This window comes from Salvelinus sp. IW2-2015, linkage group LG4q.1:29 (genome assembly GCF_002910315.2).
Source record: "Salvelinus sp. IW2-2015 linkage group LG4q.1:29, ASM291031v2, whole genome shotgun sequence".
Lineage (NCBI taxonomy): Eukaryota > Metazoa > Chordata > Actinopteri > Salmoniformes > Salmonidae > Salvelinus > Salvelinus sp. IW2-2015.
In genome coordinates, this window is record NC_036842.1 from 18039426 (window position 1) to 18060723 (window position 21298).

The 21298-nt window shown below is 41.1% G+C and overlaps 1 protein-coding gene and 1 long non-coding RNA gene across 2 annotated transcripts in view; one reads left to right on the forward strand and one right to left on the reverse strand.

The window, feature by feature from the left end:
- Window positions 1-21298, reverse strand: part of LOC139026834 (uncharacterized) — a 405332-nt gene that overhangs the window by 25720 nt on the left and 358314 nt on the right. The gene's annotated exons all lie outside the window — the stretch shown is intronic.
- The window catches only part of LOC111961591 (endoglin), a 65582-nt gene continuing 48731 nt past the window's right edge, over window positions 4448-21298 (forward strand). Inside the window, exons 1-2 of the mRNA XM_023983984.2 lie at window positions 4448-4557; window positions 6481-6710. Of these exons, the coding sequence (XP_023839752.1) occupies window positions 6647-6710 (64 nt within the window). The 5' untranslated portion in view covers window positions 4448-4557; window positions 6481-6646. The remainder of the gene's footprint in view (window positions 4558-6480; window positions 6711-21298) is intronic.

The following is a 21298-nucleotide window of genomic DNA, read 5'->3' on the forward strand; positions in this document are numbered from 1 at the left end:
ATACACACACACACACACACACACACACCTGTCTCTTATACACATCTAGATGTGTATAAGAGCACACACACACACACACACACACACACACACACACACACACACACACACACACACACACACACACACACACACACAATTTGTGCTGATCTCAGCTCTATGTAATTAAAAGAGGGGGCTGTCAACACTTCGCCTGACCTTACATGTACAATGCCTTCCTGGGTTGGGCTCGGCTGCACCTTCTATGCTCATGTGTCGCCATATGGGCACTGGAGTATATGGGAAAGCATGGAGATTAGACTCCTTTATGCTTGGTGCTAAATGCCACGCATTGACAGACATGGCAGCAGCAGCAGGCCATATCCATCATTCAGACATTCAGGATATAGTATAGTTCTCCCACAGCAGCAATAAAGTACAATAGTAACCAAGATTTGTAAAAGAAAATAGAGTATGTTCATATTTTATTCCACTCTCTAACACCTCATGATATGTCTCATTACATCACATAACAGATCTACTGTATTTTGAGGGAATCCTATTTGAGTCCGAAAAGGATATTCATATAATAGGTAAGATATACAAAACCTTGCAGAGAGCCTATCCAACAGACAATCTTTTGGAAAAATATAAACTATTGGAATCAAGACTTAAAAAGAACTGATATCAGCACAAGATGGAGGAATGTTGGAACATAACACATTTACAGTTAACAACATTGTACATTTAATCCAGTATAAACAAATGTACAGAATATATTATACAACACAAAATTCACAAATTCTACAGCACAACGGCAGAGGCATGTCTTAAGTGTAAAACTAACAACGACTCAATAATCCATGCCTTCTGGGAATACTATAAAGTCCAGAAGCTATGTGCGGAGTTATAAAGTTGGCTGTCAGAAGTATTACACTCTAAAAACAAAAGGTTCCTGGAAGATCTTTTAGAGGTTCTTCAAATTGAAACTGGGGGGGAACCTCTATAAGTTCTTAAAAAAAAAAAACTTTAATGGTTCCTTGAATAACCTTTTGGGGTTTCCCCCCATTATTTGTATTATTAATCAGTATTATTGCTGCATTAATAATGCAGCATTAATGATGCAAATTAATTACTTAAAAATCATACAATGTGATTTTCTGGATTTTTGTTTTAGATTCCGTCTCTCACAGTTGAAGTGAACCTATGATAAAAATTACAGACCTCTACATGCTTTGTAAGTAGTAAAACCTGCAAAATCGGCAGTGTATCAAATACTTGTTCTCCCCACTGTATATACAAATACTAATCAGTGGGAATAGGGGACAGGTGCGCGTGATGAAAGTTCCGGAGGGATCCGTGACACCTTAATATAAATTTACTCAAGTAAAAGTGAAAGTCAGCCAGTAAAATACTACTTGAGTAAAAGTCTAAAAGTATTTGGTTTTAAATATACTTAAGTATCAAAAGTAAATGTAATTGCTAAAATATACTTAAGTATCAAAAGTAAACATATAAATAATTTAGAATTCCTTATATTAAGCAAAGCAGGTGGCACCATTTTCCTGTTTTTACATTTTTCGGATAGCCAGTGTCACACTCAGACATTATTTACAAAAGATGAATTTGTGTTTAGTGAGTCTGCCAGAACAGAGGCAGTAGGGATGATGACGTGTTCTCTTGATAAGTGGTGAATTTGGCTATTTTCCTGTCCTGCTATGCATTCAAAATGTAACGAGTACTTTTGGTTGTCAGGGAAAATGTATGGAGTAAGAAATACAATATTTTCTTTAGGAATATAAGTAAAAGTTGTCAAAAATATAAATATTCAAGTAAAGTACAGATACCCCCAAAAGCTACTGTAGTAGTTTAAAGTATTTTTACTTAAGTACTTTACACCACTGATTGTACATACCTTGTTTGCCTCCCTGTCAGTATACCTGCAGACACAGAGACACACAAATAAGTGGGCAGTTCAGTCATCTGTGCCAAATGCAGCTAACACCTTCATATTATTTGTATATCTTTGTTGATTGACATCCACTGAATTGTGTACATTTTCTGTTTTAGAAAGAATTTTAAAAGGGAGAAAGTTCGAAACTACACAGCCATTTGCACAAATATGAAAAAATACATGGTATCATCATACAACAATATCAATTCATACAAGGGAGAAACCTTACCTTAAATAAAGGAGATCTTAAAATGTTTAAGAATGTCACTACCGTACCTAGCTTGAAGGTAGGACAAATATTAAGGGAAACAACTTGTGTTTACCATCATGTATTAGGATACCAAAATGGGCCAGTTCAATCAGCCTTTCACATTGTAGCCTACATCACATAAAACATTTAAGAGTAAAAATGTCAGATTGATGTGAGCCGTTATTGACATGGGGACTTTACAATGCATTCCATCCACCAGCCATCATACAATTCCGTGGAGGCTAGTGGAGGGAGAAATGGGGAGTATCGACAAACGCTTGATAGGCCAACATGTACACCTACAACCTTAGGCCAACACGATATAACAAATGCACGGTATGACCTCCAGATCCCGTCTTGCCCATCTCCCACGTCATGCACCAAAGCTATTTGCTAACACACGGCCTTGTCTCAGCATCCATAAGGAAACATGTGAGCTGGCGCATGGAGACTTTCACAAATTTCCCCCCCGACTGACGTGCTGCTGACTGGCGACATGGAAACCAGTGGCACCGTACTGAAAACAAGCGTCAACCCGCTGAAACTGGCGATAGCAGAGGATGACGACAGAGCGCCGGATTGTTTCCTGTTATTCTCCCCCCCACAAGCTCATAGAGGAGACGCACCTTGAACGCCGAGGTGTACGTGCAGTCTGTCTGTATCGTCCGGGACGCTGCTATGCTAGGCATGTGGGTGTTTATCTACCTAGCTGTCTTTGATGAATGGCCAATGTACTGTAGTCCTCCTCCTGTGTCTACTTACATGTAGAGGGGTGTCTACAACGAGCTGAGAGTTTGTGCATGTTTTATTGAACAGGATCTGAGTTATGTGATACTTACAAGTGGCCTATGTTTGTTCTTCCATGGAGTCCTGGAGGAAAGAATGTTATCTAAGGTATCTCCCCTCTAAGTCTGGTGTCAACAAGCTGAAATTGTATACATTTTCCTAATACAGGACATGAGTCTGGAGTCATGAGTCAAGTGTTTTTGTAGGCTTCATAGCATACACCAAATCCTATAGTCAAGTTCTTTCACAGGACTGGTACTATAGCACATGTCTGGTTTACAGAACACATTGACCAATAATTATATATTCCAAACAAACACAAACTGCCTCTATTCTTGTGGATCTTCATAAAGAATATCCAAAATCTATTTGAAAAGGTTTCTTCCAACACTTTTACAAACATGTTAACCTGCTTGTAGGCCAACAGTAGGCAATGTAATACCACATACATTTAAAACCTTATTCCTGTTCTGTTCTTAGCAACAACAACATTCAAATATCTGCCCTTGCTCCATATACGGCACAGGGTTATAAACATTGTGGCACCGCCAATGACTTAGCCTACTCTTGACCAGAATACGGCGAAAAAMATATATATTCAAAGCTCAAACACATGACAATGATCTGTTATTTTAAATGCAAAGCCTGCCGTGTGTCTCCATGAAGGCTGCAGCCATTGTTACAGTATGAAATTATGAATGTGTCATTTATCCTTCACTGCAGTCACCTGTTATGCCCTCTCTGTTGTTTCTCTGTTCCCAACTATACAACTTATTAATTTCTCTATCAAATAAGAGATTTAACAAGAGGACAATTGCCGGATATCATCATCACAACATCATAATATTCTATATTAGTAATATGTTTATTCATTAGAATGTCTTATTTTAACTCTGAAATTACATCCCTGGTCACAAGATCTAAATGTGTTATAAACAAAGCAGTCTCGAGGATTGCGAGAGAGTACACAAGTTACAACACCACAATAGAGGAATAAATAATGATTGTTGTAGCAATATTGTCCTCAAGAGGGCGGTGTGATACCCAGCTGGTTGTGATAACTGAAGTGAGAATCTTCCAAAACCCAGGGATCATCATCATTCCATCTGAGATTATAAGGACACAAGCCCTTTATTTATGATAAATGTCTACGTAACATTGTGGGTTTCTACAATGATATTATGATGTAATATTGCTGAATGGATTATGGAAAGAACAAACTCATTCATACCTGTCTTTTTTAGACTTTCTTTTCATTCATTGGGTTGATACCTGTTGACCATACATGATTGCTGTCGATTCACCTGAGTTGCAAAATCTCAAAGAAAAATTTGAGATTTTTTGAGGTTGTCTTTCACAATGTACTGTGCTGTCTTTCACAATGTACTGTGCTGACCAGAAGTCCGGGCATTGACGTGAGTGAAGCACATTAGCAGCAGGACGCGAGGCTCTGATCAATGGGAGTGGTCCTAAAGTACGTCTGTGCCCGCACGCCTGGCCACACCAGAACGTTTCTGAAAGTTTACATGACTGACCGCTTCTCACGCGCTCGTGGATTAGCCTATACCCGGCCATTCTCCGTTGATATGTGAGTTGTATCAATGATTTGTTGTCAGCTTTACTTTTTGTCACTGATACAATGTATTCCCTTGTTGTGTTGTTTATTTTAAGCCAATGGTAGTTGACAATTACGTAAAATAACTTGTTAACAAGTATTACAAAGTTGTCAACTGTGAGCTATTGTCAGGAAAAACGTATATTAGCCTGTAGCTGTATATGCAACCAAATATTAACGATGAGTTTCACTTATTCATCCTATTTATATCAGTCAAATTAAAAAGTAACGGTTTTTATTTTGTTTCACTTTAATAGCCTGTCTTCAGCTTGCCTGAAATATTCAACTACTTTCTAATGTCCATTGTCTATAATTATAGTGATTTGTTTATTTAAAAAAATGTATGTACCACTATGGGTCTGATGTTCAACACAATGTCAGCGTTATTAGGCATCAATAATTCGGGTCTGTCTGGTTAAGGAAGTATCCAAAGTTACAATTGTTTTGCTTTGGTTGCATATAAACAGTTTAAAGTATTTTCCCCTCGCAGTATATGAATAGCAAGAGAGCAGTCTCTCCCGTTTATCAGATCTCAGCATTGTAATATTATTTAAAGAAAGCGACGCCGTACCATTTCCTGACAGACTGGGCCAGCAGTTACTGACAACTGGATTACCCATAGAGCTCTGCGCCCTAATGTGAATAAAACTGGGCTTTGCAAGAACAGATAGTCCCATTGGAAGTATAAARTTAATACGTTTGTAACCTATCATTACAATGTTTTTACATGATTAACAATCAAGAAGTTCCATGCTTGATATTGTAGAAGCTTATTCTAGCATGCATTGTTAACACAATAGATTCCCTGTGTTTTACTTRAAATGGCAACACATAATAGTTGAGAAACAATACTTTTTGTTGTGTGAAACGGTAAAAGTAAAAGTTATGTCAACTCATTTTGTGCTACATCCTTATAAATAGAGCAGTCTCTCCCCTCAGGATTCTCTGTATCCACATGCTGATTTATTATATAGTTATTCCATACTCTTAAAATGATAAACCACCCACTGCTTGTTGCACATGCTGTAGTTGGTCATATTTGTCAAGAATTGAATGATTATCATATTTTGAATCTTGATTAGGTATCATAGCAACAGTTGTAATCAAGCACTTTACTAGAAAATGGGGGGTAGCTGAGTAGAGAGCAGCACAGTAGAGAGCATTACATTTATTAGAAATGGCCTTGTTAATCATCACTTTTAAAGATGTTAATCAGCGTGCTGCATCTCATCCTTCCCGTTTAGGAACAGGCCCTCAGGAGAGAAAATTAAATCCTATAATAAGCTCACATAGCATAGCACTGTCCTAGATAAAAAACAGAAAAATAGATAAAAGATAAAGTGATGCAGTTAATCTTGGCAACACCATCTCACCATTTCATTTTCAATGGCAAAGGTTCCTTGAGGGGATTTGTAAAGCTTGCCAGCATTGACTGTAGAGAATGAGTATCACATTGATTAATTAGTATTTTTTTAACTATGGCAAAGAAAAAGTATGTGCATTGAAATTATATTAATTCAACTGTGATGTGGTAATATACATGTTCAACATCAGTTATATTCGACTGTGATGTGATGATATAAATGTTCAACATCAGTTATATCAGAGGTATACACTATTTCTTATTGGTTGTAACGTGTCACTATTATTTGAATCACCTCATCTATGGTAGAATCTCAATTGCATACTCCTCGCATCCTCTCTCCTCTTTCTCAAAACCCATTGGAGAAGAAGGTCAGAGGGGAGGGACCTCTGGCTTTTTCATCCAATGCGTTTTGAGAAGGAGGCGGGAGGAGAGTGGAGAAAGGACGCGAGGAGTATGCAATTGAGATTCTCCCTATGAATTTGCTTGGCAGTCGGCTATCTCCTACTGACGCCCTGCCTCTTTTCTCTTAGCTAACCTTTGACCTATCAAGGCTGGATTTGTGTGGTCACCCCTCTGGAGCGGAACCACTGTCACCACAGTCACAGCCGTGCTGCCATTGGACACTGCTCTCACTGCTCAAGCACCTAGACACCGGCCAGTGCTTCTTTGAGACTCCCGCAGATATCTGACTTTGAGATGGAGAGCAGCAACATGTCGCTTTTACCTCTACTTCTACTGTGCCTTGCCATTGCCACTTCAGGTAAGACCAATGTTTGGTTGAACCTCCAACTTCCATCTCTTTTAAATGGTTGTGTTAGTGAAAAGGTGCTTGGTTGACAGCTAGTGTGCTAGACTTGACTTGGAGACTGATATTGAATTGAAGCCTAGAGGGTCTTTCCTTCAGAGTAAGCAATGTAAAAAAAAAAAAGCCATTAATCTTCAATTTGACCTGTCAAGACTTTGTTATTCTAAACTCTTTTTGAAAAACCAACCCAGAGCTTTATTTTCTCTCTGTAAACCATTAGGATTTCCAGTTGATTGGATGAGTCTGTATAATAGGATATCGTTTAGGTACAGAGATTTTGTTTAATTTTGGGCCTGACTGAGAATAATTCCTAAAGCCTCATTTATTTTAAACTTGTAAAGGATAAGGACGAAATGATACATGTGTGCATCCGTTTATTATTGTGCTGGTATATGCTATAGGCAGGGTATACTTTTTTTGCATTGCATGTATATTTTTAGGTATGATAAATGTCTGTAGTTGCTAATTGGCAGCTAGCTGGAGTGTCATGTAGGGAATGGAAAAGTATCTGCAATGTTCAGTAATGCTCTGACAGGTCTTGTGTTATGCTTAGGCTGCTAACAGTTGTGGTGGATCCTTTGGGTGATGCTTATTGTCAGTTGGTTATGTAGTCAGATGAAGCAGATGTGGTGCAGGCCATTCCAGAAGACCCTCAGGTTCATACATTTATATCCTCCCTGTGCTCAAGTGGTACTTTGTACTTAGTATGCACATTTGATGTATTTGGCTCTCGAAGAAAAAAGAAAGCAGCCAAAAACATAACCAAGACATTAAAAAAATAAACTTTATTCATGCCAAAACATTTATTGGAGTATTTTATGAGCCCCTCAAGACTTAAACATAGGAATACTATGTAGTAATGCTGCTGAACACAGCATTTTGTTGACTCCAATGACTTGTGAGAGGCTGAGGTTGTGACTGTACTCTCTGTTGACAGTGTAGCCCTCTGCAGTGGATCCTGGTTGGGGATCTGTGTCCTGTCTGGGTCTCACTGGTTTAAATCCCTATGGGCCTCCATTTGCGCTCCAGTCCAGACGGTAGTTGGGCTCCAGACTTCTGTTCTGTAGTTCCATGGGGGCTGTCAGCTTTACAGTCTCTCTCTGGGGGTGTCCCAACGGGGGGCTGTGTCGACTGTAGGCGTCATTGCAGGCCAGTCATTTCCAACGGGGGGCTGTGTTGACTTCTGCCTTCTTCTTTGCAGTAGCTCCATAGGAGACTCTTAATTATTCTTCCCCTAAAGTGGCAATGTATTGATTATTGTCCCCTTCTGCTGTAGTTCTCCATAGGAGCCTGCCACAGTTCCTCCTTCCTTCTTCCAGGGGGGCTGTAGTGACTATATCGGCTCCCAGCTGCAATTAGTTCGCTGTGGGAGCCTGACGTGACGTTTGTCGACTTTAGGCTTCTCACTGCACTTCCTCCTAGCCGGGTCCCTCTCCACAGACTGAAGGAAAAGTACAAAAGCGATTAGTCAACRGCCTGAAAGGGAGGGGAGCCTGAAGGGGACCTTGGGGGAAGCAGACATATGGAGGGAGATGGAAGGGAGGGAGGGCGAGTAGCAGAACAGCAGGCAGGGGAGCCACTGGGACCACATCCTCAGGAAGCCATGCTGGAGGCTGAAGGGTGGGGAGGGGTGCAGATGATGGTGGTGGTGGTGGTGGTGGGAGGGGGTTATGTAACTCTCCAAGAGCATATCAGTGGCACAGTGGGGGGCGAATCGGGAAAGGGGTGTAGCGAAAGAGAGGGGGATGAAAGGAGAGGGAAGGAGAGAGAGAGATAGAGGATGTATTGAGGTATGAGGCAGAGAGATGGAGAGACTGAGATAAGAGATGATGCAAAGGAGAGGGAGATACAGAAAGAGGGAGGGGACTAAAGAGAGTGAGAGAGATAGAGAAATACAATATGGCAAGATGCAGAGAGAGAGAAAAAACAGGGAGAGATGGATAGAGATGACAGACAGCTCCTTAGTAGGGCCTTTTAGAGGGAAATTACGAACTGAAAGAAAGCCCCGGCTGCCTTGGTTAAAAATGGCGCGTCTAAATAGCTCACTTCCCCACACTGCAGCAGAGCCAGCCCTGTAGACTGTAGCCAGACTGGGTGGCAGGACCAGGGAGACGTAGTGACGCGACTCCAGACCGATTTCTATCTCACTGTTGCAATTAGCAATTCAATTCTGACTGCCTTTCTTTTCTTCTCTTTGACTCTAGCAGCGCTGAGTGGGACTAGCTACAGTATTTTGCTCTTCTCTACTCTACTCTCTCGCTCTCTCTCTCTCTCTCTCTCCCCGTCATCCCTGGAAGGAAGAGAAAGCGTTTGATGGGTTATGATAATGTTTGCAGCTGGATAACTTTTCCTGTTTGTAGATTTTGAAGTAATCTCTGGAGTAAATCATGGCAGCAGTGTCATGTAAAACTATTAGAGAGCCAAAGGATTCTTTCCAGCTTGCAAGTTATGTTGTTCTTGAAGTAAGTTGTTAACAAGGCACTCCCCTCATGCGACAAGACATACAGCATTTCAAAGCACTGTAAAACACATCTAACTCACTCTAATATAGGCTATGCATAACCTAATGTTGATGTAGGCACACTTTCATCTAGGAAACCATTTAACTTAAACCTATTTAATATTTAATATCTAGGAAACATATTTTGCGGCTAATATTTACAGTAGTTTGTTTCTCATCTGCAAGGAGATGCTTCAAATCACGTCAAATGTATTCATCACATACACCGTTTACAGCAGGTACAAAAAGGTGCAGCAAATGCTTATGTGCTAGCTCCCTCAACAATGCAGTACAATAATCAATAATCAATAAAAACAATGAAAAGAGTCGAGTAAATAATAACAAGTAGTAGAAGTAATAGAAGAGGTAATGGACTGTATTTACACTGTATTTACAAATATAAAATGGGTACTGGAATCAATAGTATATCATAGAACAGTAGCCCTGTGTGTGTGTGTGTGTGTATGTGTATGTGTGTGTGTGTGTGTGTGTGTGTGTGTGTGTGTGTGTGTGTGTGTGTGTGTGTGTAAGGGTTGGATGTGTGGTTAGTCAGTGCAAATCATTTATATGGTGCATATCACTAACATATTGCTGTAAATTTACAGCAAAACATTTACAGTTAGCTACTGTAATTCTATATTACAGTATGGTACTGTAAAGAGCAATGCATTATGAGGGCTCAATGGCATTCCGCTACACTGCTGTGAAATTACAGCGATTACTGTAATTTTACAATAAAATGTTACATAAAGGTACTGCGTTATCAGTTTGGCTGTGTATTTACAGCAGCATATTGTGAATTATGGTGCATTGTGGAAAAATTTTGTGCTCAGGGAAGGAGTCTCTGGCTCATTAACATATTTTGAGGCGTGCCTTCTAAGAGGCTCTATTACTTTTTTTCTGTTTTGCATTGTAATCACAGACAGTTTGGAAGCCTTTGTTTAGGCCTCTAGAAGAGCAAGTGATATAAAATACCAAATATTAGTAAAAATGCTGTAATATACAAATACCTAACAGCAAACCTGCTTGCATCAATCCCATGTAATTACTGTAGCATTTACATTCTTACAGTCTAGTAGGCTAATTTTACAGTATTGTACTGTATCGTTACTCTGATATTACAGTAACGTACAGGAAGCTGGTGGCAAGTTACTGTGAATAGTACAGTAACAAACTCAGCATTATAGTAGCATTAAAAGGTATCTTGTTACAATGACAAAATAACTTGAAAACCAATGTAGCGTTAACTACAACAACATTCTCCTTAACGGTTTCAGAAATGGTTTAATTGCTATGACTGTGATATGTGTTTTTTTAAATCAACCTTAGTTTAATGCAATGACTGTACGTTGCTCTGGACAAGAGCGTCTGCTAAATGACCAAAATGTTCATGTAAAATGAACTTGCAAAGCACACTGCTGGGTATTATTCTAATTAGATCTGTGTGCAGTGTTCATTTTAAATGTACATTTTGGTCATTTAGCAGACTCTCTTGTCCAGAGCGACTTAAAATGAATGCATTAAAGTAAGGTAGACAAACAAGAACGTACCACAGTCATAGCAAGTCAAAAGTTTATGTTACCGTTACCCAGAATATTGGTGTAGTTAAGCAGGCTACTTGCAAGTTTATTTTTGTATTAGAAAATAAAAATACATGTATTCTAATTAAACTGTTACAAAATACATAAATTGCACTTCAGGCTAGTAAAATATAAATTACAAAATAGGTATTGAAGCTATTGAAATATCTATATCAAGTACATGTAACAGAAATACTGCCCATCGTTGGCACTAGCTGGCACTGTGAATCTGCAACACTTTTCTAACCATTGTGCTTCCAGTAATGCACTGTAAATTTTAGAAATACAGAATGTTGCTGTAGTCAGGTGTTACAGCAATATGCTGCCAATTTGTGTTTCAGTAAATGCAAGTAAATCTACAGTAATTTACTGGCTTCTGTGCTGACAGTATTCTACTGTACATTTACAGTAACCTACTGGCTACTGTGCTCCTGGGTCCCCCAGGTCAGGCTGGTCGAGTGGCTGTGGTGTGAGCCTTGAATGGCTCATTAGTAGCGGACGCTGATATAAACTCTTCATCAAAATGGCGATCTCCTTGTGCCGATGCCAGCAGCGGGCGTCTGCACACTATGGACAGATAAGGCATGGCATTGTGCAGCTTTTATCTCTGGCCAGTCTGCCCTTGCTCAGCCAAATGTCTGCTCAATCAGAAGTGTTGAAGGGGGACTTGTACCTGTCCCTTAAAAAAAAAAACTCAGGCAAAGTGCTTGTTTGACTAAGTTTTTTGTATTTTCCCCAAATCCCAGAGAGAATAGTACTGGGTTGGTTGTTTGGTACCTATTCTGCATTTCACACTATGCAAATTCATAAAGTATTTAGTATGCTCTGTTGGTGTGCTGCTTTGATCAAAGCAGTATGCATAAAGAGTTGTCAGCTAAACATTTAAAAGACAGGAAATTATTATTGAACAGTCAATGCTTTGAAGCTGTGATGGGTGTCATAGGTTTTAATTGAAGCTTGTTGCAATGCGTCTCATGGACTGGGTGTATAAAGTGGAACCTTTCTGATGATTCAGGCATCATACTGCTTTCTCTGGATTCATGTGGTAAAGCGCTGAAATTTCTCTTTGATTTATGACAAACTTGGTGTGTTCGGGGGCTTGTGAGTGTGTGGGTGCCTGTTGTTGTGTTTGTGTAGGGGCCACTTTTAGAGTTATAGAGTGTACCTCTGAATATGATCGTATGCTTTTGATTAGTTCTCCAGTCGGGCGGCCCCCGAAGTGACTCTTATCAACTCCATGCAAAAGGTTTTATTGTCTCCTTCTCTGTGTTGCTCTCCAAATCCCCCAWTCTGTCACACCTCTGTGAAGCAGTAGGTGCTGTTGACTTTACATTCTGTAGGTTGCATATCTGATTGGAGGTTAATTCAACGGTAATGTGATTGGACAACAACTCAGATGTTATTAAATAGACTTAGATGAATTGTCTCTTGCTCTTTCTTCCTGACCTGCCGTGGTGAGATACACTCTCTGTGTTGCATGGTGCACTGAAACTTCTTTGTTACTTGAACATGAAAAATGGTTCGGTACTAGAATTGTTGTTATTTTAGGTACTTCTGTTAAATGTGTCTCACGTCATAAAGTCTGTTTATCAGCGGAGCCAATGTCCCCTTATAGCGTGAGCACACCGTTCATGCCTCTTGCCTGCTCCACTTACTCATTGCTAGAGCACTGGGAGTCTGGGCTGCAAACATGTTAGCTCCCCACCAGAGGAGGCTGGTGGGAGGAGCTATAGGAGGACGGGCTCATTGTAATGGCTTGAATGGAATAAATGGAACTGCATCAAACACATTAAACATATGGAAACCACTTATTTGACTCCGTTCCATAGATTCCATTCCAGTCATTACAATGAGCCATCCTTCTATAGCTCATCCCACCAGCCTCCACTGCTCCCCACTCATGCTGCACAGAAGTTTACACACTTGAATAATGCAACATGGCATGTAGAAATGTTCAAACGTAGTTACTGTTCACAAAACAATGTCAATACAGGCTAGAGCAAGAAGATACCGGTAGCTTCCAATTTTGTAGTCTAACTTTCCTTGCTAGCTTACATCAATTCACTACAAATCAAATCAAATGTTATTTGTCACATGCGCCGAATACAACAGGTGTAGTGCCAGTGAATTGAAGTTGAACATCGCCAAATGCATCAGTTTAATTAGGCCTAGATGTGCAATAAAAAGTATTGTGCCTATAGTTTATTTAATGAAACCCTGGTGAGCTGTTGATGACCGAGGTCAGGGCTCTCCAACCATGTTACTGGAGAGCTACCTTCCTGTAGGTTTTCGCTCCAACCCTAGTTGTAACTAACCTGATCTTACTGAATCAATTTAAATGTTATGGGGACACCTATACACCACTATCAGTGTAGCTTATTATCATCTAGACATGATGTTGAAATATCTTCATGCCTAGAATAAAAACCTCCAYGCTTCCGTCATAAGAGTTCATTTAATGTGAAAAAATTAAGATTTACTGGGGGCAATTTGGAAAAACGAATCCTGTGTGAATCGTGCTCTAGAATAACGCACATGCTTGGATAATAATCAAATTAAGCTTTATTTATACTTCACATTTCAGTCATGGAATGCAAAGCAATGTCCTTCACAGGYAAAATAATTTAATAATGAAACTAAAAGCTGAAATATTTACTACACAACAAACACAAGATAAAAAACTAAAGAATGACAAAATGGAATGACGGAATGACTAAACGGAATGACATAAAAGGAAAAGCAAAGCTAAAAATATGTGTTCTAAGATCTCTTTTAAATATGTCCACGGTTTCAGTCGCCCTCAGGTTCTCTGACAGGCTATTCCAGAGGCTGAGGGTATAATATCTAAAGGCTGCCTCTCCATGCCTCTTGGTCCTCGGCTTTGGGATAGTTAAAAGCCCAGTGTCAGAGGACCTAAGGGACCTACTGGGTACATCATTTAAAAGCATTTCTGACATGTATTGGGGTGCACAATCGTGGATTGCTTTAAAAATCAATAGAATAATCTTAAAAGAATTACATAACCAACGTCTCTAGTGATACCCATCAGAATAGGGCTATAACATGGCAAAGAGTAAAGTGCGCTGCATCATCCCATCACAGAAATATCACAGAAATATTCTAGTTCCTACACATCACCTTCCACATTCAAACCAAATAGGCCTTTTATAGGCTAAGTTGATGAGCAAATGGGCAGCATCATGCTCATGTCAGTCTTCTAGAATGCAAATGTTGTCTTCCTAGTAGGACTTTGCAATAATTACATGTTGTGTACGTGTGTGCGTATCCGTTTCAGTGTGTTTTGGGAGTCGAGCAACAATCCTGGAGTCGTGCACCACAAGTGGGCGTGTGCCTCGTCATGAATGATGTCATTACTATGTTTAAAGAGACAGCACACAATTTWATGAAAGAAGAGATTGCTACTTCTATGCAAATGTTATTGATCACTATAATAAAATAAGTCCCAAATGAGTCCCAGATTGTTTGCCATCTGTAGCCACATGAAATCATCGAAAATAAGCTCAATAACTCAATGTATGCGCACACTCATATTGAATATGAATTCACCTGTATTGTGGATAGGCCTAGGCTACATTTTGTTTTACCCAGTTTATCAACAGAGATTTACCATTCAAATCTAGAGATTGCTAAAAATAATGTCAAATTAATTGTATGATTGTATAATTGATTCATGTATGCATACATGGCTGTCTCTGAAGAATGTTGACATCAAATTTATAATGTAATGATATTGAACTCAAAAGATGCCCAATGTCTGAACAGAGCAATAGCTGAGCTTATATGTCTGGCTCAAGTGCCATGCTGTGATTTTGGCTAATACACCTTTTTTCCCCCTGTGGTATCATTTTGGTATCATTTTGGTATTGAGTATCTTGATACTGAACCTGGTATCAGTATCGAAGTCAAAATTCTGTTATTGTGACAAAACTACTCTCTTTCTCTCTCCCCTATGGTTTCTTTGTCTCTCTCTCTCACTCTCTGATCATGCTTAGATACTTAATGTTTTGTTAATGTTAGTATTGTCTTGTAACTTAACCTTTATGCCTTGTATGTGAATAATTCATTAATAATGTTTTTTCCCCTAGTTTTGATGTCTTCACTAATTTTCAAAAATGTAGAAAATAGTAAAAATAAAGAAAACTTTTGACCCGTAGTGTATTAGAATAATAGTGAAGACATCAAAACTATGAAATAACATATATGGAATCATGTAGTAACCCCCAAAAATGTTAAACAAAACTAAATATATTTTATATTTGAGATTCTTCAAAGTCGCCACCCTTTGCCTTGATGACAGTTTTGCACTCTCTCAACCAGCTTTTTTATGTTATTTTATTTATTTCACCTTTATTTAACCAGGTAGGCCAGTTGAGAACAAGTTCTCATTTACAACTGCGAACTTGCCAAGATAAAGCAAAGCAGTTCGATAAACACAACAACAAAGAGTTACACATAAACAAATGTACAGTCAATAACACAATATAAAAACCTATGTACAGTGTGTGCAAATGTAGAAGAGTAGGGAGGTAGGCAATAAATAGGCTACAGAGGTGAAATAATTACAATTTAGCATTAACACTGGAGTGATAGATGTGCTGTAAGGACCGACACCGGACAGGAGAAGCAGGTACGGGGAGTCAAACATTTAATAGGGAACAGACATAGAACACGACAGGAACAGCGTCAGCACACGGGTAAACAAGGACATATGACAAACATCAATCCCGAAGCAGGGAACAGAGCTAGGGAACAGACAGATATAGGGAAGGCAATAACACAAGTAATAGAGTTCAACTGTAATAGAGTCTAATAGAGTCTAATAATAGAGTCTAATGAGCGCAGATACGCATTACGGGGAAAGGCAGGTGTGCGTACTGATGGTGGCTTGATTGCGTAATCCTGGAGAGCCTGGCGCCCTCGTGCGCAAGGGGGAGGAAGAGCGGGAACAGGCGTGACAGTACCCTCCCTTCTAGGAGCGCCACGTGGTGTCCCACCTGGGCGAGCAGGCCGATGCATGGGCGCTGGGCAAGCAGGCTGGGAGAGGGGGAGGAAAAGCGGAAGCAGGCGTGACATGTGCAGATGATGATGTGCAAGTAGAGATACTGGGGTGCAAAAGAGCAAGAAGATAAATAACAATATGGGGATGAGGTAGTTGAGTGTGCGATTTACAGATTGGCTGTATACAGGTACAGTGATCGGTAAGCTGCTCTGACAGCTGATGCTTAAAGTTAGAGAGGGAGATAAAAGTCTCCAGTTTCAGTGATTTTTGCAATTTGTTCCAGTCATTGGCAGCAGAGAACTGGAAGGAAAGGCGGTCAAAGAGGAGTTGGCTTTGGGGGTGAACAGTGAAATATACCTGCTGGAGCGCGTGCTACGGGTGGGTGCTGCTATGGTGACCAGTGAGCTGCGATAAGGCGGGGCTTTACCTAGCAAAGACTTATAGATGACATGGAGCCAGTGGGTTTGGCGACAAATATGTAGCGAGGGCCAGCCAACGAGAGCATACAAGTTGCAGTGCTGGGTAGTATATGGGGTTTTGGTGACAAAACGGATGGCACTGTGATAGACTATATCCAGTTTGCTGAGTAGAGTGTTGGAGGCTATTTTGTAAATGACATCGCCGACGTCAAGGATCGGTAGGATAAGTCAGTTTTACAAGGGTATATTTGGCAGCATGAGTGAAGGAAGCTTTGTTGTGAAATAGGATGCCGATTCTAGATATCTTTTTTTATTGGAGATGCATAATGTGAGTCTGGAAGGAGAGTTTACAGTCTAACCAGACACCTTGGTATTTGTAGTTGTCCACATATTCTAAGTCAGAACCGTTCAGAGTAGTGATGCTAGTCTGGTGGGCGGGTGCGGGCAGCAATTGGTTGAAGAGCATGCATTTAGTTTTACAAGCATTTAAAAGCAGTTGGAGGCCACGGAAGAAGTGTTGTATGGCATTGACATTCGTTTGGAGGTTTGTTAACACAGTGTCCAAAGAAGGGCCAGAGGTATACGGAATGGTGTCATCTGCGTAGAGGTGGATCAGAGAATCAGTAGCAGTAAGAGCGACATCATTGATGTATACAGAGAAAAGAGTCGGCCCGAGAATTGAACCCTGTGGCACCCCCATAAAGACTTCCAGAGGTCCGGACAACAGGCCCTCCGATTTGACACACTGAACTCTATCTTAGAAGTAGTTGGTGAACCAGGCGAGGCAGTCATTTGAGAAACCAAGGCTATTGAGTCTGCCGATAAGAATGCGGTGATTGACAGAGTCGAAAGCCTTCTTGGTCACGCGCTTTCCTCATTATATCATCTTGCGTTCCATTACTTATAGAGACTGAAAAGGTCAATGAAGACGGCTTCACAGTACTGTCTTTTATCGATGGCGGTTGTGATATCGTTTAGGACCTTGAGCGTGGCTGAGGTGCACCTGTGACCAGCTCGGAAACCAGATTGCATAGCGGAGAAGGTACGGTGGGATTCGAAATGGTCGGTGATCTGTTRATTAACTTGGCTTTCGAAGATTTTAGAAAGGCAGGGCAGGATGGATATAGGTCTAGAGTGTCACCCCCTTTGAAGAGGGGGATGACCGCTGCAGCTTTCCAATCTTTAGGGATCTCAGACGATACGAAAGAGAGGTTGAACAGGCTAGTAATAGGGGTTGCAACAATTTTGGCGGYTCATTTTAGAAAGAGAGGGTCCAGATTGTCTTGCCCAGCTGATTTGTAGGGATCCAGATTTTGCAGCTCTTTCAGAACATCAGCTGTCTGGATTTGGGGAGCTTGGGCAAGTTGTTGCAGAGCTGTTGGACGTGGCAGGAGTAGCCAGGTGGAAAGCATGGCCAGCCGTAGAAAAATGCTTATTGAAATGATCGATTATCGTAGATTTATTGGTGATGACAGTGTTTCCTAGACTTAGTGCAGTGGGACGCTGGGAYGAGGTGCTCTTATTCTCCATGGACTTTACAGTGTCACAAAACTTTTTGTAATTAGTGCTACAGGATGCAAATTTCTGTTTGAAAAAGCCATCCTGAGCTTTCCTAACTGACTGTGTATYTTGGTTCCTGACTTCTCTGAAAAGTTGCATATCGCGGGGGATATTCTATGCTAATGCAGAATGCCACAGGATGTTTTTGTGTGCTTGTCAAGGGCAGTCAGGTCTGGAGTGAACCAAGGGCTATATCTGTTCTTAGTTCTACATTTTTTGAATGGGGCATGCTTATTTAAGATGGAGAGGAAAYCACTTTTAAAGTGCAACCAGGCATCTTCTACTGACGGGATGAGGTCAATATCCTTCCAGGATACCCGGGCCAGGTCGATTAGAAAGGCCTGCTCGCTGAAGTGTTTTTAGGAGCGTTTGACAGTGATGAGGGGTGGTTGTTTGACTGCGGACCCATTACGGACGCAGGCAATGAGGCAGTGATTGCTGAGATCCTGGTTGAAGACGGCAGAGGTGTATTTAGAGGGCAAGTTGGTCAGGATGATATCTAAGAGGGTGCCCATGGTTACGGATTTAGGGTTGTACCTGGTAGGTTCCTTGATAATTTGTGTGAGATTGAGGGCATCAGGGTTGGTGGAGTGTGCTAAAGCAGCGAATAAAACAGACTTAGGGAAGAGGCTTCTGACGTTAACATGCATGAAACCAAGGCTTTTACGGTTACAGAAGTCAACAAATGAGAGCGCCTTAGGGAATGGGAGTGGTGCTGGGGGCTGCAGGGCCTGGGTTAACCTCTACATCACCAGAGGAACAGAGGAGGAGTAGGATAAGGGTACGGCTAAAGGCTATAAGAACAGGTCGTCTAGTGCGTTCAGAACAGAGAGTAAAAGGCGCACATTTCTGGGCGTGGAAGAATAGATTCAAGGCATAATGTACAGACAAGGGTATGGTAGGATGTACTGTGGAAGTAAACCTAGGCATTGAGTGACGATGAGAGATGTTTTGTCTCTAGAGGCACCAATTAAGCCAGGTGAGGTCACCGCATGTGTGGGGGGTGGGACAAATGGTCTATCTAAGGCATATTTGGCACGGCTGGGGGCTCTATAGTGAAATAAGACAATAATCACTAACCAAAACAGCAATAGACAAGGCATATTGACATTAGGGAGAGGCATGTGTAGCCAAGTGATCATAGGTTCCAATGAGTAGCAATAGGTGAGTCAGGGAGCCGATTCAGTAGTCGCTACTGCGCTAGGCGAGCTGGAGACATGGCGATTCAGACAGCAAGCGGGCCGGGCTAGCAGACGGGCCTACGGCGACGTTGCAACGGAAAAGCCTGTTGAAACCACCTCGGACGATTACGTCGGCAGACCAGTCGTGATGAATCGCCGGGGCTCTGTGTCGGCAGTAAAGGGTCCAGGCCAATTGGCAAAAGAGGTATTGTAGCTCAAGAATTAGCTGGTGGACCTCTTGATGGGCCTAGCTCGAGGCTAGCTCAAGGCTAACTGGTGCTTGCTTCCGGACAGAGACGTTAGCCAGGAGTAGCCACTCGGATTGCAGCTAGCTGGCTGCGATGATCTGTTGTAAAGGTTCAGAGCTTGCAGTAGGAATCCGGAGATGTGGCAGAGAAAAAGCAGTCCGATATGCTCTGGGTTGATTTCGTGCTGTGCAGACTGGCAGGTATTGACCGAGCTGAGGCTGGCTGTTGTCCGAGTTAACGGTGAAGACCGATAGCAGTGGCTAACTGACTACTAGCTAGTAGCTAGTTAGCTGGCTAGCTTCTGATGGAGGTTCTGGTTCTAAAGTATAAAAATAGCAGATCCGTACCACATTGGGTGAGGCGGGTTGCAGGAGAGTATATTCAGTCCGTGAGATTAAAGTGAGATTAAAATATATATACGAAATATATATGGAAAAAACGAGGAAACGATATGTAAAATGATGATATGATATTATAATGATATTTACACGGGACAGGACACGGGACAGGACGGAACAACAACAGGGACCGAGAGACTGAAAAACAGCTTCTATCTCAAGGCCATCAGACTGTTAAACAGCCACCACTAACATTTAGTGGCCGCTGCCAACATACTGACTCAACTCCAGCCACTTTAATAATGGGAATTGATGGAAATTATGTAAAAATGTATCACTAGCCACTTTAAACAATGCCACTTAATATAATGTTTACATACCCTACATTACTCATCTCATATGTATATACTGTACTCTATATCATCCACTGCATCTTGCCATCTTTATGTAATACATGTARCACTAGCCACTTTAAACTATGCCACTTTATGTTTACATACCCTACATTACTCATCTCATATGTATAGACTGTACACTATAACATCTACTGCATCTTGCCTATGCTGTTCTGTACCATCACTCATTCATATATCTTTATGTACATATTCCTTATCCCTTTACACTTGTGTGTATAAGGTAGTAGTTGTGGAATTGTTAGGTTAGATTACTTGTTGGTTATTACTGCATTGTCGGAACTAGAAGCACAAGCATTTCGCTACACTCGCATTAACATCTGCTAACCATGTGTATGTGACAAATAAAATTTGATTTGATTTGAACAAGACAAAACACACATCCAACTGCTACGCCATCTTTGAATCAGAATGCATTTCAATTAACAGGTGTGCCTTGTTCATTTGTTGAATTTCTTTCCTTCTTAATGTGTTTGAGCCAGTCAGTTAATAGTACAAATTAAGAAAAACCCTGGAATGAGTAGGTGTGACCAAACTTTAGACTGGCACTGTACATACATGATAAATATTACCCCACTACACTCCCATTATGAATTAATTGAAAAACAGAAAGTAATCCAGGGATAGGCCTATTTAGGGGACTTTTAGCGGTTCTGGACTGGTTCCGACCAACATTTTTGTGTACAGAACGCTTTGTGAATGGCGCAACATCAATTACACAGGTATAGAGASAAAGTGGAGGAGCAATTCAGCAGGTCTGACGAAGGCATATGTGGCAGGGGCTCCTAACGATCACAGATTACAAAAAGAAAGCKAACCACCCCAGAGCATAATGACCATGAGCTGCCGAGAAGAGCCCCCGATGACAATGTGGGCTACACACTCACAGTCTCCACTGAGGACGTATGTAAGTCATTCAAATGTGTTAACCCTCGCAAGGCTGCCGGCCCAGATGGCATTTCTAGCCGTCCCTCAGAGCACGTGCAGACCAGCTGGCTGTTGTGTTCTTTGACATTTTCATCTCTCCCTAGCTCAGGCCTCTATACCCTCCTGCTTCAAGATGTCCACTATCATCGCCGTGCCCAAGAAAGGGAAAGTAACTGAACTGAATGACTACCGACCAGTAGCACTCACTTCCTTCCGTCATCATGAAGTGTTTGGAGATGCTAGTCAAAGACTATATTACCTCCTCCCTCTCCGACACACTCAACCCTCTCCTTTCCCCAACCGCCCTGACAGATCCACAGACGATGCAATCGCCATTGCACTGCACACTGCCCTTAC